General features: G+C 40.2%; 1 protein-coding gene across 1 annotated transcript; it reads right to left on the bottom strand.

Annotated features, from left to right (window-relative positions):
* Nucleotides 1-1,129: 1,129 nt before the first annotated feature.
* On the bottom strand, nucleotides 1,130-6,153 carry LOC123395419. Its single transcript, XM_045090411.1, has 4 exons — nucleotides 6,045-6,153; nucleotides 3,472-4,499; nucleotides 1,949-2,813; nucleotides 1,130-1,507 (listed from the first exon to the last, which is right to left on the bottom strand). The coding sequence occupies exons 2-3, from the start codon at nucleotides 4,438-4,440 to the stop codon at nucleotides 1,956-1,958; spliced, it is 1,827 nt and encodes a 608-aa protein (XP_044946346.1). The 5' UTR covers nucleotides 4,441-4,499; nucleotides 6,045-6,153; the 3' UTR covers nucleotides 1,130-1,507; nucleotides 1,949-1,955.
* Between the last annotated feature and the right edge of the window lie 9,914 nt (nucleotides 6,154-16,067).

The following is a 16,067-nucleotide window of genomic DNA, read 5'->3' as shown; positions in this document are numbered from 1 at the left end:
AGCCCGACTACGCCCACGTGCACGCCGACCCCGACCAGACACATGGCAGAGGAACCGGCCGTTTGATTCGTTCCATTCTACCATTCCTTCCTTTTGATCGCCGAACTAATGGGTGTGTTTGGTCGCCGAGTTGTGGCATGCTGATCGTCGACTTGTGACATGTTGATTGCCGAACTAGCGGTGTTTTTTGGCGGCGGGAAAGACAAGTTTAAATTTGTTGGCGTCTGGGGCCGAAACCTGGGGACGTGTCTGGAAACTCACTCGCCCCGAGGGCGAAAAAAGCACCGGCGCAAACGCCAAAAGGCATTTGCCGGATGCGCCGGGGGCCAAACGGCTGGAGATGCTGTGACATACACACACAGCTGGAGTTGCACGATCCAGTACTCTCATACTCGTCATCTTATGCATGTGCGCTATGTTAGAGCATCATTGATGGTCACGAACCCGGATTTGACATAACCGTTAAGCCCCGCTTGGTATGGGTGTAAATCTATACATCCGGATTTCATTTACAGGTGTATATTACCGGCCGTGCTTGGTTTTTGCATAGAAAAAGAAACGACGGCTTTAGGTCTGTAACTTTTACGGATGTATTTAGAAGCTAGCTGACAATCCAAGCCGGACCTTAGTGTCACAGACTATGAATCACCTGCATGGATGCGTAGAATGGTCGCCAACCACTGTCGAATCTAGCATCACCATCGGTGTCACAAACTCAACCATAATTCGCTCCTACCTTCCCCTTTCCACCGGTGACCGGATAACCGCATGGATGCAAAGATTACGCATAAACATATCAAATTTCATATTAAAAAAAGCAGAAAAACATGTCTTCCATCAGTAACCAAAACCGTGATGCGGTGAGATCTGTAAACAGTATACTAGGTGGCCAGCAACATCACAGTTTGAACAGACTGATTTTTATTTTTTTTGTTCTTATATCGGTTTTTGCCCTGTGTCATCTGTTCATGCACGTTCATCAATTATTCCACTGCACTGAGAATAGCGCAAAGATATCTCAAAGAGTAAACAGGGAAAAGGTTTCCTGTTGCAATCCGAGCACTTGATCATCTGCGCCACGCGGATGAAAACTTCAAGACGTGCAGAAGTATGTCACTTGAATCGAGTCTTCAAGGTAAAGCTCATTCACAAATCGATGATGTTTAAGATAGAACAAAGGTACTGTTCTGTTCAATTTACAACACCAATCAAGAGCAAGACAACATTCCCAAGAGTCTGTCATAGCGACTCACATAGACAAAAGAACACGGCGAGGGCAACGGCTAAACTTTAGCCTTGCTCCCCATGCAGATAATATCACAATATGATGACACTAGACATACTTTTGAAAGCTACATTTTTATGAGCTTTCAGTAGCAGACTCATCTAGTTTCCACAACTTAATTTTGCTTTGGTAGGCCAGCGGCTGCTTCTGTTGTTGTTGCTGCTTCCGACGACAAGCACAATGAGAGCAAGCTTACCAGATAACGATTAATAACACCAAAACCTGAAAGATAACAGATGCTTGGATTAGGAAGGCACTATAGTTGCCAGTTGTTTGTGCCAGCCATAACGAAACATCACCTTTCTAAAGTCAGGAAAAGGTAAACAAATCACAGATTGCTAATGACTATGTGTGTATCACATACAGATTGAGCACTGAGGCAGTGAAGTTTTCTAATTTATTTTCTTGGAGAATATCTTGGGGTGGCTACTGTACATACAACTTTTAGTTACAATTTTGTTTAAAAGAAATGTTTTCCGTCACTATTTGCCCACTCCACCACTCCTGTTTGTAGGATAACTAGGGATGGTGAGAAAAGTTGTTTACCATAGTCATTCTTCAAAATAAAAACAGATTTTCTTACATGCATTACACTACATTTATTAGAAGGAAAACACAGCTTAAATAATAAATAAATAAAAGGAAATCATTTTTTATGCAAACCTGTTTCTCAGCTTTTCTGGTACGCATCTTCCCTGTGACCACCACTCTTCCATTCAGTTTCATCATCTGCTTCTCTCCTTTCATCATCCTCACCATCGCTTTCACTCACTGTCTCCCACTCTGAGTCATCAGCCTCTTGAGCAAATGCATCACTAGCATCTCCCTCACAATGGATTCCACCATGTTTTAGGGATGATTCCCTGAATAACCAAGCAGCACGCATCTGCTTCTTTACCAATCGCTCAGCGTAATCAGGAACCTTGTTTTGCCTCAAGGATAGATCAGGATCACTGGACTGAGAGCATTCATTTATAAACAGAATTGCATCCAGCAGACTCTCTTTTGCTAAACCAAGCATATCATATGCCTGAGCTCTTCTCCACAAACTTTTGGCATGCCGATTCAACGGACTATGAAGGCACAATGCACGGGTAGCATCACTGATGGCAGCCAAAGGTTGCTGCAGGAGAAGATAACACTGGGCTCGGTTGCTATGAAGCACCACTCTTTCTTTCTTGGACTTCATTGGACACAATGCAAGGGCTTCAGAGTACTTAGCTGCAGCTCCTTCAATATTTCCTGAAGAGAACAGAGAATTTCCTTCCAATTTTACAACCAGTGCTGCAGCTTGTTTTATATGAAGATCCTCCTTCGGCATATTCTTTTCCGATTTCAGTTTCTGTTTGAAACTCAAGAGTTCATCAATTTCTTCTTTGGTGTGACTACTAATTGAATTCCGTGAATTCCCATTTTGTTGCACACACTCTTGGAGAACTGTGACAATAGTGTCACCTAGCCTTTTGTAATCACCGAGTGTGGAAATATCTGCTAAATCTATCAGTGTCGGGGCGATTTTATCTATAACCTGTACACATGGGAAAAGCAACTGAAGTTATAAAAACCAAAGCTTAACAAACAATTACAGGTTGCATCCAGACAAGGCTACTTTAATGGTAATATATTTTTTGGCTAATAACCAACAAGAGTAACCATTCTGAACTAGCTTTGACTAAAAGAAAGCAGACAAGATAGCTGGCACCAAACAAAATCTGAAATGCTGAACAATTGAAATCATTGTACCGCTTAAATAGACAATAGATGCAGCATCCTAAGCTTAACCAGATAGCCCAGATGAACCTTAGGGTCCAACAGGTTTACAAAGAGTTATGTAATTTGCAGTTATCTCCAACGAAATTTAATGTTACAGTTCCAATATAGAAAGTGAAGTTTAATATCAGTTCTCAAAAATTGTCAGCTCAAAATACCAGTTCAACCCTTCATTTCCTAATTTTATCAGAAATTATGTAATTTACATTTAAACTGTACAATTTTTCTTGTTATCAAGTCCAAGGAACAACAGATAGCTGTCGATAACTTTAAAGCTCAAGCAATTCAACAAATATAATCCAGGCCATTTCAATTAGGACATGGGAATGCGCACCAGGTGACAAGACACTAAATTAGAATTATTGATCATGTTTAAGCATCCCTTCAAGCATTGTTTAAAATTTGGAATGTCTTACCTTATGATACGTGCCAGGATCCTGCACTAACCAGAGTAGACAATCAATGGCCATGTATTGCCAGTCATCTGAAGAACGAGCAATGTTGCATAAAGCCTCGATGACACCAGAAATATTAGCAACATGACCTCGGCCAAGCTTGCTCTGGCAGATTGTTCTTAGTAAACCAACACCAGCAGGTGAGTTCTCATTCACAAGTCCACCCCACATACCAGGTAACTTAGCTAGAAATTCAGGCTTGCAGATATCATGGAGAAACTCAGGCTTAAATGCAAAGCAGTTTATGAGCTGCAAAGACCAGCACTGCAGTTGGCTAGCCCATTCCTCGGCTTTACGAGATTCCATTTCAGCACCACCCATACCACGTGTAAGAAGATCACAGTGGTAGCCAAGTCTCCGATCTACGAATTGGTAAAAGTGAGAGTACACAATTTCTAGAGAGCTTGAGGCAAGTTGAATTGCAAGTTCAAGCACTTCTCCATGATCAGCAACAGCAGGGAATGTACTAGGGTATGTAGCCAAATGCCCCAAAGCTCTGACAGCAACTCTTTGCTCCACCCAAGTCAGCCTACCTCTTAAGAGTTCAACCAATGGAGGTATTACTCCAGCACGAACAGCGCGTTCTGCAAACTCCTCCATATTCATCGTATAGGAACCAATAACATGTGCTGCATAATATGGGATGTAAATATTCTGATCATGTGAAAGCCAACGCCTGTTTTTCAGGCCCTTCCATATTAGAGCTGCCATGCACTCAAATATTCCCAAGTTGATGAATTCAGGATCATTTGGGTGTGCCATCGCAGTGTTCCAAAGGCCGCTAATAGGGAGAACTTGGCCATCATCATCTTGGGAAGGAAGTTCTCTAAAGAATTTCAGCACGCTTGCTCTTCTTTTGCTAGGGTTTGCTTCCTTCATAACACAGAAGAAACATCCAGGATAAGGGCAATCAGAAGGTAATTTATCCATTAAGATCAGGTCGATCTTATGTGCTTCCTTATTCAGATCCTCCAAATTTATACTTCAAACTGCATCATGCAACCATAGTGTCAGCAAAATCAAAGAAAAAAAAAATCTCTAAGGAACAAAGCATAGTCCAACAGGTCATGTCAGAGAAAGGAAAATAAAATCTCTAAGGCCTCGTTTGGTTAAGGGGGATTGGGGAGGTTTTGAGAGGGAGGGATTTCAGGGGATTGGGTGAATCCCTTTGTTTCACCCAATCCTCTCAAATCCCCGGGGTTTTGCTTCCACTAGTCCCCCGAGGAGGGTTTTGAAACACATGGATAGGAAGGGATTGAAGGGGAACGGAGGGGATTGGGCTAAGCAAACCCCTCCTACCAAATGGGCGCGCGAGGATGTGTGGGGTTTCTGGGCCCCCCGGGGATTTTCCTCTCAAATCCTCCCCAATCCCCTTTAACCAAACGAGGCCTAAGGAACAAAGCATAGTCCAACAGTTCACTTAATCCACGGTCAACATTGAAATAATTTGAATTAACAAATTACTATAGCATGCTTGATAGCTTACCTTTTATTTCCCCTTCTGCCACTGCTTAAGTTTGGCGACTGAACAAGTTATAACTATGCGAAGTTAACTGGCAAAAATTATCCACTCAAAATAATGGGCAAAAATTGCCAACACAACACATTAGTGGCAACTCCACCAAAGGAAAGTGAGATTCACCCAAAGCTTGTTGGTATTTATATAGAAAAAATGATAGACCTACGGGCCGCTCCTTACGTTTTCTACGCACGAGCTGATCTGTCCTATTTTAATTGGCCTAATTAATGACCCCGTCCATGAATTTAACTGGTGGCCCAGGCGGTTAGCACGTAAATCCCCCGTATTTCGCCCGTAGGTGTAGCGTTACACGTTATATAGGACATGTTCTATTTATTTGCAAGCTCTAGCAAAGAGGACTCAGGGAACTGTGCATTTGGTTTGAACATGGGTGATAGATATATAGCCTACTTCCTATAATCCCTAGCAAAATTCCATCTAACGAGAGAAATGTACACTAAACTGACAAGACAAGGACGTCCAAGTAGTGAGTAAAATTAACCTGCTGATAAAGAAAATCATCTTCTGGGGCTCATCTATCTAACCCAATAATCCCACATTCCTGTTATACCCTCCTAGAGCTACTCCGGAATCTTCCAAACAAAAGGGTACAGGACGCACTAGATGCGAGAACCTAGCTACCGTTGGAATCTCGCAGCAGGGGAACAACAGGAACCTAGCTACCGTTAGAATCTCACAGCAGGGGAACCGCCATGACAACAACAAAAATACAGCAAAATTGGCACACTAAACCCCAGTGAGACAGCAGCATTGCGTCGCCTCCCCGCTCATCGCCAAGGGCCGAGGCCCCCAGGGAGGGGAGGGGCCGCAACTTCCGGAGTCCAAACCCTACCGCGCCAGCCCCGCACTCTCGCCCCCAGCGCGAACCAAGCAAGGGGCACCCCAGGAACGCCTAGAAGTGGAACACGGCGCGGAGAAGAGCAGAACTGGAGGTGGGCAGGCAGGGGGGGGGGGGGGGGGGGGAGGGAAGGGAAGGGAAGGGAAGAGAACGGACCCGAGAGGGAGGATTCGGCGCCGGCGACTGGAGCCCCCGAATGCAGGTCGGGAGGCGGCCGCGGCGGTGGATCGAACCTCGGGCGGAGGCGGGGGCGGGGGCGGATCCGGCGGGGAGGGGTTCGTGGCCGGTGCTCCGGGGAAGAGCTGCTTTGATTTGGCTCCGGTTTGATTTGATTTTGGAGAGAGAGAGTGTGGGGGGGGGAGGAATGGAAGGGGGGAGGCGGGGCCTATGAAATTATCAGCGCGGCGTGTACCGGCGCTGCAAAGCTGCAAGTTGCGAGCAGGACGGACCCCCACACCCCCAGTGCCTGTCCGTCCTTTGTGTCCACGACGCCGACGGACCTGACTGCCTGCCTGGAGTCTGGTCCAGCGCTTGCTTCCCCACGGATCTCCCGGTTTTACCCCTCACGGGATGGTACGTCAGTGGTGACACAGGTACCATCTCCGGGCGCCACCCTCACATTGGAATTTGAAAGACCAGTTTCATGTAATTTAGAGCATCACTTTTAAAAGGATCAAACCCGTAAAATTCCGACGAGTATACAGGTTCGATCGTTTTATTGGTCAGAACAGATCCTGTGTCGAGTATCCGGCCCGTAAAAAAAACAGCATATATACGGTTTCACAACACGGATACGGATCAAGTCCTATCCACCGCCGCCGCAGCTTCACCGTGATTCATCTCCCACTCCGTCATAATTTCTCACCGCTGACGGGACAAAAAACCCATAGCAGGTCGTCCCGACCATGGACGGCCACGGAAATGAAGGGGATGACGCCAAGCGTCGCCGCCACCGCACCTCCGACGCCGCACGCAAGCGGGGATCCCGGAGGTGGCTGAACTGCGGTCGTCGATCGCCGGCGGCTTTCAAATGTCGCGAGCTCGAGGAGTACGAGCGTGAGCTCGCGGCCGGACGCATCGGCTCTTCCGTCGCTCGGAGTTCGTCCCCGGACGCCTCGTCCTTGCGGACCATCACTCCGATGAAGAGAAGGCCATAGGAGCTTGGGCTGCTCGCCGTCAAGCTCGAGGACGACGTCGTCCCACCGCGAGTAGGGGTCATGGCCCCGAGGACTACCTCCTCCCGGGACAGGAGGATCACCTCATGCGCGCCATCATGAAGCGCTCGGTGAGGAAGGTGGTGGAGGACACCGCGTGCAACCGCCGCGAGGTCGAGATCGAGCGGATCTTCCTCAAGCAAGGGGTCACAGCATCGCAAGCGAGCGCGTCCAAGAAGGCGGACTTACGCGTCATGAAGGCCGAGCAGGACAAGATTTGGACTGACCTCGACTCCGACGAGGGCTAAGCTCCTCTCGCTCCTCCGCTGCGTTGTCGCCGCTGCACCCGTCATTTTTTGTAGCTTTTGCTCGGGTATGCTGCACGGCTCGCAGTCCCCCCTACCTAGTAGTAGTATGAAGAATTGATGTAGGTTGCTGATGAAGAATGATGTAGTTTGATGAAGAACCATGATGTAGTTTGGTGAAAACCATGATGTAGTTTCACCCGCGAACCTTTTTTACAAATTTTACAATTTCATATACGGGGTCTCATCTTTGCGCACGAGATGGCCCCGCAAAATTGCTCTGCAGCGACTTGTAAACCCATTTAGCGGGTCGCTCTTTTACGAAGTCTGCTATAGATGCTCTTTACCCCCTCTATTCTTAAATATAAGACATTTTAAAGATTTCACTATGAATTACATACGGATGTATGTAGTTATATTTTAGGATGTACACTATTAGGAAAAACCCTAATTGTAGCGTCGGTTTTTTGAATTATGAGTAGCACGGGTACCCGCGCTACTGCTAAGACGCTACAACTAACTTTTAACAGTAGCGTCATTTGTCGAGCGCTACTGCTAATTAAGTTAGTAGTAGCGTGCTTTTCTAACCAACGCCAGTAGCGTGCTTTTCTAACCCGCGCTACTATTAAATGCACATTATTATTTTTATATATTCATGTTGTATTTACACATGGTTATACATATTAATATACAACATTAATAATTATTGCGCCAACAACAACATTTACACATGGTTATACATATTATGTCATATAACTCATCATCATCTTAAACATACCAAGTTAAAATTTCATAAAACAGAAAAACATCATAATAATCATCATGCTAATCGATCATGCCAAGTTAATATAAACTAGAAAAACTTTTCTCCCATAGGACCTACTCCTCTTTCCTAGGTAAAATGTCATAAAACAGAATAACACCTACGTCGTCGTGATGAAGCAGAGAGATCCAACGGTCTCCAACTTGTAGCTTGCGATCCTTCTTTATTTATTCACATGCTTCAATTCGTAGTCGTCCTTGTGATTTGCGCTCAGTCGAGTATGGAAAGCGAACTAAACCCTCGTAGGGCTTTTAATTGTCATATGACATTTGTCATGCATCAACGGAGGCACAACATCATTTGACAGTTTCTGTTGAAGAACATAATAGTAGCCTAGTTAGCAATGTAATCAACACCATTTACGCAATAGTACTGTACTTAATTAACAACTGTGCCCAAGATATTTGCACGAATGTTATCAGCCCTCAACCTGTGCGCTAGTGTCATGTATGAAGTATAATTTATGCCAGGTTTCATATTATACGACAAGTTGTCCCTACCAAACAAGACACCAATAACAAAAGATGATAAGAACACCATTCTCCTCCCAAGTTAGATGTGATCCATAAGTGTAGTGTGTCGTGTCAACCATGGTTCGTGTTTCACTCGAAGAAAGGAAATAAGTTGTAAATTATAAATTAATAAATTTAGTATGGATGAACACCAACTATTTTTAAATATAAAATGCAAATTACTTGACAAATATGGTTGACAAACTCACATGAAGCGACATCCACCCAAATGTCGATATTAACTTCAATATGATCTTCAGGACGAAGATCAAAGGTTATTTCCATATCCTCGTAAAATCCATATACCTTGGCTAGAGCTTGCCAATTTGAGCATCCTAATTCCGTGTTATTAACTTCATTCATTACTTTGACCAGAAATATGTGACCATGTTTAGTCCTCGGGTTAGCTCTCCTCGTCTCCATACTCTCGTGGTCTTCGAAACCGAGCCTCTCCAACATATACCTTCTTGCATGGCAGGGGATGAACTAGTCGAATTGTATAAAACAGAAATTACGCGTTGAAGCAAAGAAACAGAAGTCATGCTTAATTACGAAAAAACACTTGTCATCGTTGTGTACCGTACAAACAACGAAGATCTCGTCAAACTTGATGGTGAAGAACCTGCCGTCTCGAAGGTAAGGCATGTCACACATACCCTGGTCGTCGCCGCAGAGTTCATACTCCCAATCGTCGTCACACATTTCGTGTGTTAATGATTCAAAAATTTGGCATGCTCGTTATTAAAATAAGACATATTGAGCGCCTGAAAATTGTCGGAATGGAAATGAATCAACATTCCGACAAAACATAAACACTAGGAGGTGTTCCCTGCAATAACATACGTACAGACATGTACAAATAGACCTAATTCAATATCGGTTGACTTTTGGTCTATCGAGACTTTCCTTAAATAACTCTCATATCTCATGGTGTATTGGTGTGCATTCTCAAACACTGATATGGTGGTGTATATATGTTCGTGGATACTCTCTCACACTAATAGTTCAACCGTCGGTGATGGACGCACCTCCCCTCCTCTCCTTGCGCATTATATATATACATATATATATATATATACATATATACATATATATACATATATACATACATATATATATATATACATATATACATACATATATATATATATATATATGACGGCCGTTTGGGGCATCTAGGTGCCTGGGCACCTTGCCTAGATGTCGTTCGATTGCATCGTGATTCTATTGTGATGATGGATATATGGGTTATTGGATCTCATCCATTGACAAGTGAGCTGATATTTAATTTAGATGTTTGTGGGGAAAAACTTTTCATACTTGTTTGCATGACCTTGATACATGTTAATTGTGTCAATGAATTACCTTTCATAGATGTTCGCATGATGTGTCATCTATGGAAACATATAAATCTGATTATTTAATGTGCAACATTAATGAGATCAAGTAATAAATAGAATGCATTTTATTATCATGTAAAATATAGTAAGAACTTTTTCAATTGCGTACGTATAGGTTTTAACTGTGTATATACTCATTAGATTTTTGTAGCAATATTTTCTCTACAATTACATACCTCGGCGTGAAATATACGAGTACATACCTCAATAATTCGTAGGTATTATACCTAATTATTTTTCCATATTTCCTTACATCTACATACCCTAGATTTAAATATATGAATATATTCCTCAATAATATGAAGGTATTATACCTAATTGTTTTTTAAAGTACATAGTCTAAAAATAAATGGGTATGCGTGATTACCAAATACCTAGGGATGCCATATTCAACTAGGCGGGCATATACGTAGCCATATTTCTACATAGGTATATATACATTAACTAGATACCAACAACAATTTTATACCCTTTTTCACATAGTGAGGTATACACATGCGCGGACACAGTGGGTATATTTCCATTAGAGTATATCATTTGTAAAAAATCATATGTTCTAATAATAGGTATGTTGGGACTTGCGTATATCATTTTATAACCATACGTATTACTGTGTTATTTTCGGGTATATTTGTTCACTTTTAAATTCGTTGTGTATATTAGAAATACTAACCTGAGGATGTAGTATAAGGTCTGGTGAGTAACTGATCTAGTTAGCACTTCTTGAAAAGTTATGGGAGAAGAAAATCAATGAAGAATATATGCACTTGATTAGGCAATTTCAATGTGTTGGAACCATCTCATACATGGTATGTCTTGCATGCTAGTCAAATAGGAAAGAAATTAAATGCATGGCTGGTTTAATTCTAAATATTCAATTATTCAGGCGCGGAGGACATACCCCGACTGAATGGTGATAGGAATCTAGAATCTTAGTGTATATTGATATGAAATATCAATTATATGGGCAGGGAAGACCCCCCTCAAAAAAAATGCAGCATGTATGCGTACGCATATCAATAGCCAATGCACACACATGTGCATGTTTGTAGCCAAGTATGCCCGCATACACATATCAGCAGGCAGTGTACGGACACATGCATATCCAAAGATTGTAATATTCCTGAAGATTAAAGTCCAAGACAAAATCATGACGAAGAAGAAAATCAAAAAATAAGACAATGCCACCTCCATTGACAGCCAAGACACGGTGTGCAAACCTCTCCAACATGCACTCAATACCCTAGAAAAAGGGCTATAATGGCTACAAAGCCTATAAAGCCTAGAAGGCCTAAAAACTAGGTGCATGATGGACAAGGAGAAAGAATGAGGAAATAATAGAGGAGCCTTCTCCCGGAAGCCATCCAAGAGGTGCTCTCTTGCCTATAAAAGGAGGAGTCTTGCTGCGAAGAGAGACACCAGACGGAGAAGAACCAGCCACAGATAGAGCACAGAGTTGCAACTCAGCTAGCAAGCTCTTTGCTCAGTAGTAGTAGTAGTAGTAGTAGTACTTCCTCATCGTGTAATAAAGAGCTACAATATTTAGAGCATTTGTAAGCTCGCGAAGGTAGTTAGAAGGTAATTTCTTTACCCTTGTGTAAACCCTTCGGGGGTTCCCGAAAGGGAAAACCATATGTAAATTATGTTGTGGAAATGATGTAGTTTCGTGTTTTCACTTGGTATTTTATTTTTGAATTTATGGAACGAGTTCTTATGCTAGGGATCCTATAGGAGAAAACTGTGCCGGTAGTTCTCTGTGTAGCCTTTTATGACATTTGAATGAGAACCTTATGGCCGTAGAGAAGTGTTCCCTTTGGGTGGAACTGCCTGGGAAGACAATAGGAATTTACTCCATATATTTGCAACTAAAACATCAAGTAAACGAACTTAGCTACATCTGAAACAACATAATGATAAATATGGTGAGTACTGAGTAGGATATTACACCACTGCGTACACCTCAGTCATCTTGTTGGCCTCGACAACCCCTCAAAGATCTTGCAATATAAGCGAAATAATTTAAAAACACTTCGTATTAAAAATAATATAAAATAAATAAATAAGTTTGTATTTACTCGTATACGTAATCACGTATATCAACATTAAAACCTAAATTTATAACTTAGTTTAGATTAATTATAAATATTTTAATTATTCCGTATATTTGGTATCAGGTCCAGCGTTTTAAACATTGGTAGGTTAAAGTATTTAAATTTAGAAGTTAGCGCAGGTAAGGTAATAAATACTAAAGATAATATTAATATAAGGTGCAGAATAAATCTTTCTGAAGAGCATACCTGGCATACATCTCATAGTGAGCTAAATACAATTGTCGATTTGATATATAACTTTTACACATCTTGGGGGAAAAGACAAGATAATTTAGACCAAAAATTTGAGAGTTTATCCAAAGAATACCAAAAGCTTGCGGATAAATATTCTGGTCTGAACAATAAAATTGATCTCGCCTTACATAAGCTAGAAGAAGCAAAGGCTAGGCAGAACGTACTTTGCAAGAATAACGATTATATTAAAGAAGAAGTGTTGTCAATTGGCCGTTATCTAAGTAAAGGCAAAGACTCACTCCCTCGCACAGAAGCAAGACAAGATATACTCGATATAAAGAAGTTGCTGCAAGAAGTTAAAACTTTGATTGTCTCATAATTATATGACTGAATATAGCCAAGCATTAAACGAAGCAGCCAAATACTTGTCACCTCCTGTAGGATTTTCTGATCACGACTCACCAAAAGAAGACTCTAAAATTATAATAAGACAAAATAATACAATTCTTCAGCTATTAATCCAAGTTTTAGACAAGCTAAAAAGTGTCCAAAACAACAAAGAAATTGTGCTATCGTCATCTGGACGTAACATCATCAAGAAATATTAATTCAGAAAAATGGACATATCTAAAGGCTTCCTTAGAAGAGATAAAACCCTCCAGTTAGTAAGGCAAGACTCAAGACCACTCGCAATGAAGCATAGATTATCATGTAAAGCCGGTGATATTGATAGTATTGAAGAAGTTATAGATATTCAGAGAGACCTCGAAAGATATCAAAAGGATACCCTAAGAAAAATAAAACCGCAACAGGTATATCACATGGGTATGTTTGAGAGTAAGAGCGGGTTATACCGAATATCAAGAGAAGTAGAACTAAGTGTGTTAACACACCCAGTTGATTTAAGAATAGTAAGCAAAAATATTGAAAATGAACTAAAATATTGTGGTTACAAATATATTCATCAAGGCATGTATATTATAGGAGTTAAAGGTATGACAAGAAAGAAATTAGGAGCAAAGGTGCTTATAACTCTATTAGACCGAAGGTGGGAATCAGTAGATAAAGCAGCATTAGGATTTTTAGAAGGAGACATGAATGAAAATAGATTAATAACCTATATAGCTCCAGACCTAATGATGCCTGTAAAAGAATTTATTGAAAAAATGAGTTTTGGTTTCCAAACTAAGGGATATGAAGATTTTAAAGGAACAAATTTGTTAGTAAGCATAGAATATATAGGAAGGCTCACTAATAGTAGTAACTCTAGATATAGAGTTAATGTGAGCGATGTAATTGATAGTATGCAATCAAAGGGTATTAAATTTATGAATCCACTTAAAATTGGTTCTGAAGAAAGAGCGGGAGAAGAGTGGAAGATTGGTGAATTAATAGAGAAAAAAGAATTAAAGCAACCTGAAAACTATATAAGTTATCAAAATTGTGAAGGAAGTAGTAGCATTAGATTTATGAACTATAAATCGGCATCAATAGAAGACGCAGAATCCTTTATGTCAGAAACAGAATCTATTGACGATAAGAATAAAGGTGTGACCGAATGCATGGAAAAGGCTAATTTAGATGATGAAATAATTCACTAGGAAAATAAGCTAAAGCATATAGATTGGGAATATAAAAATTCTATGACAAAAGATTGGCCTAAGATAAGAGAAAGAGAATTGTTTATAATTAGAGAAATTGCAAGGTTAAAAGAACTAAAAAATGAGAAAAAGTTGGTAACTAGTGGTTCAATTATGCCAAATACATCATCAATTGAAAGGGGAGAACATGCTGGTAGTAATAATGATGCTATCACTAATAGAGATAAGAATATTCCTCATGAATAAGAAGTTTTTAGTGAAGAAGAGCAATGGGATATAAATAATAAGTTAATACTAGAAAGTTATGAAGAGGAAGAGGAATTAGTAAAAGATATGTGGTTAGAAGATGAAAATTATAATGATTCAGAGCAGAATAGTGATTTTTATAACTCACTAGATGATGTGGGACTACAAAATTTAGACAATGCAATGGAAGCTATGGAAGTAGAAAGTAGTAATAAAAGAAGAAAGGGATATGGCGAGTCTTCGGTAAAAAGAGAAGGAGAGAGATACCTACCAGATCAGCTGGACAATGGCCTCCAGAAAAGGATGATTATCAACCTAGATATATCCCTGGACAATATAGATATATGGGTGCTAAAAGAAGAGATTTTGAAAAGCCAGTGCAATTTCAAAATTATAAGAATGATGTCGCTATTTTAAACCTAGCAGCTCATGACCCGATAGATTGGCCGAATATAATCAGCATATGCAAAGGTTTAATAGTTCAAAAATATATACAAAACAAGTATAATATAGGAACTAAGGTAGAAGATATGTTAACATATCTTGAAACATTTTTAGGAGAATCTGTAAAAGTTCTATGGGAACAATGGGTAGAGACATATCCTAATCAGTATGAAGAATTAAAAAGGGCCGGAAGTAACCCTAATAACTTTGCAAATGTTATTTCAAATATGATCATCGCAGAAGACCCGGAATTAGGATATACCTCACTACAAAACGAAAGGTTGAGAGAAATAGAAAAGCTAACATTAACTAGCTGGAAAGGAATAAAAGAATTCTCTCAACATTATTTATATAATGCTACCACTGCGAAGCAAGGGTTTAATGTAGGTGTTGTAGAAAGATATTTTAATAAGTTGCCAGACCCTCTAGGATCCATAATATTTGAAGAATATGAAAAAGAAACAGGCGGAAACGTGGTAAATATATCTCAAGCCATAACATTTGTTTTTAAACAATTAAGAAAGGTATGCACAGGCATACAAGCCCAAAGGTCTATGAAGAAGTCAGATTACAATTTCTGCAATAACATTGTCCAAATACCGCTTACGTATGGAGAAGAAAGGCATCGGAAAAACAAATATTATAAACCACAAAGGAGAGATAATAGAAATTTTAGAACAAAGAAAAGATATTTCTTGAGAAGGTCCGATAATAGAGCCCCATTCTTGCATAAAAGAAATGTAAGAAGATATAATCCTAAGAAATCATATGATAAAACATGCAGGTGTTTCATATGTAACTCTCCCGATCACTTAAGTAGAACTTGCCCTAATAAAGACCAGAAAAGGTACTCTAGCAAATATGAGGAGCAAGAGAGAGTATTAATAGTAGATAGTGTTAATGAGAATATATTGGTATGTGATGATGAAATAAAAGACGACGAGTCAATATATTCAATCATAGAGACAGATGAAGTAGAAAATGAGACTCCAGAATATGAATCAAGCGATGATGAAATAGACCTAATTGATGAATTAGCCGGTTTAAAGATCGAAATGATGAATCAAGTAGATTGTGAACATGACTGGATTAAAGGAAAAGGGGATTATAACATAAAATATGCTTTCTGTATATATTATCCTAGCCAAGATAATAGATTCACATGTAGTTTATGCTTAAAGCAAGCATGTACCTCCTGTCTAAAAGTCAATAATCAAAAATGGAGACAGGAAATAGAATGGGAACTAGAAGAAAGAATATTATCCAACAGGGTTAGAAACTTAGAAAATAGAATAAATAAGCTAGAAGCAGAATTAGAAAAGCTAAAGGATGAATTAGAAGATAATAAAGAGCAAGATAATAAGGTTGCAAAAATCACAGAGATGAAAGAACAAATGATAACAGTAAGG

This window comes from Hordeum vulgare, chromosome 5H (assembly GCF_904849725.1).
Source record: "Hordeum vulgare subsp. vulgare chromosome 5H, MorexV3_pseudomolecules_assembly, whole genome shotgun sequence".
In the NCBI taxonomy this organism is placed as follows: domain Eukaryota; kingdom Viridiplantae; phylum Streptophyta; class Magnoliopsida; order Poales; family Poaceae; genus Hordeum; species Hordeum vulgare.
This window is presented reverse-complemented; position numbering and strand designations above follow the sequence as displayed.

Bases quoted from the DNA above. Each gene is read 5' to 3' on its own strand.
- LOC123395419 (XM_045090411.1), bottom strand. From the start codon at position 4,440: ATGGATAAATTACCTTCTGATTGCCCTTATCCTGGATGTTTCTTCTGT. The intron at 2,814-3,471 runs GTAAGACATTCC...CCATGTGTACAG, and splicing joins ATCCTGGCACGTATCATAAG to GTTATAGATAAAATCGCCCC.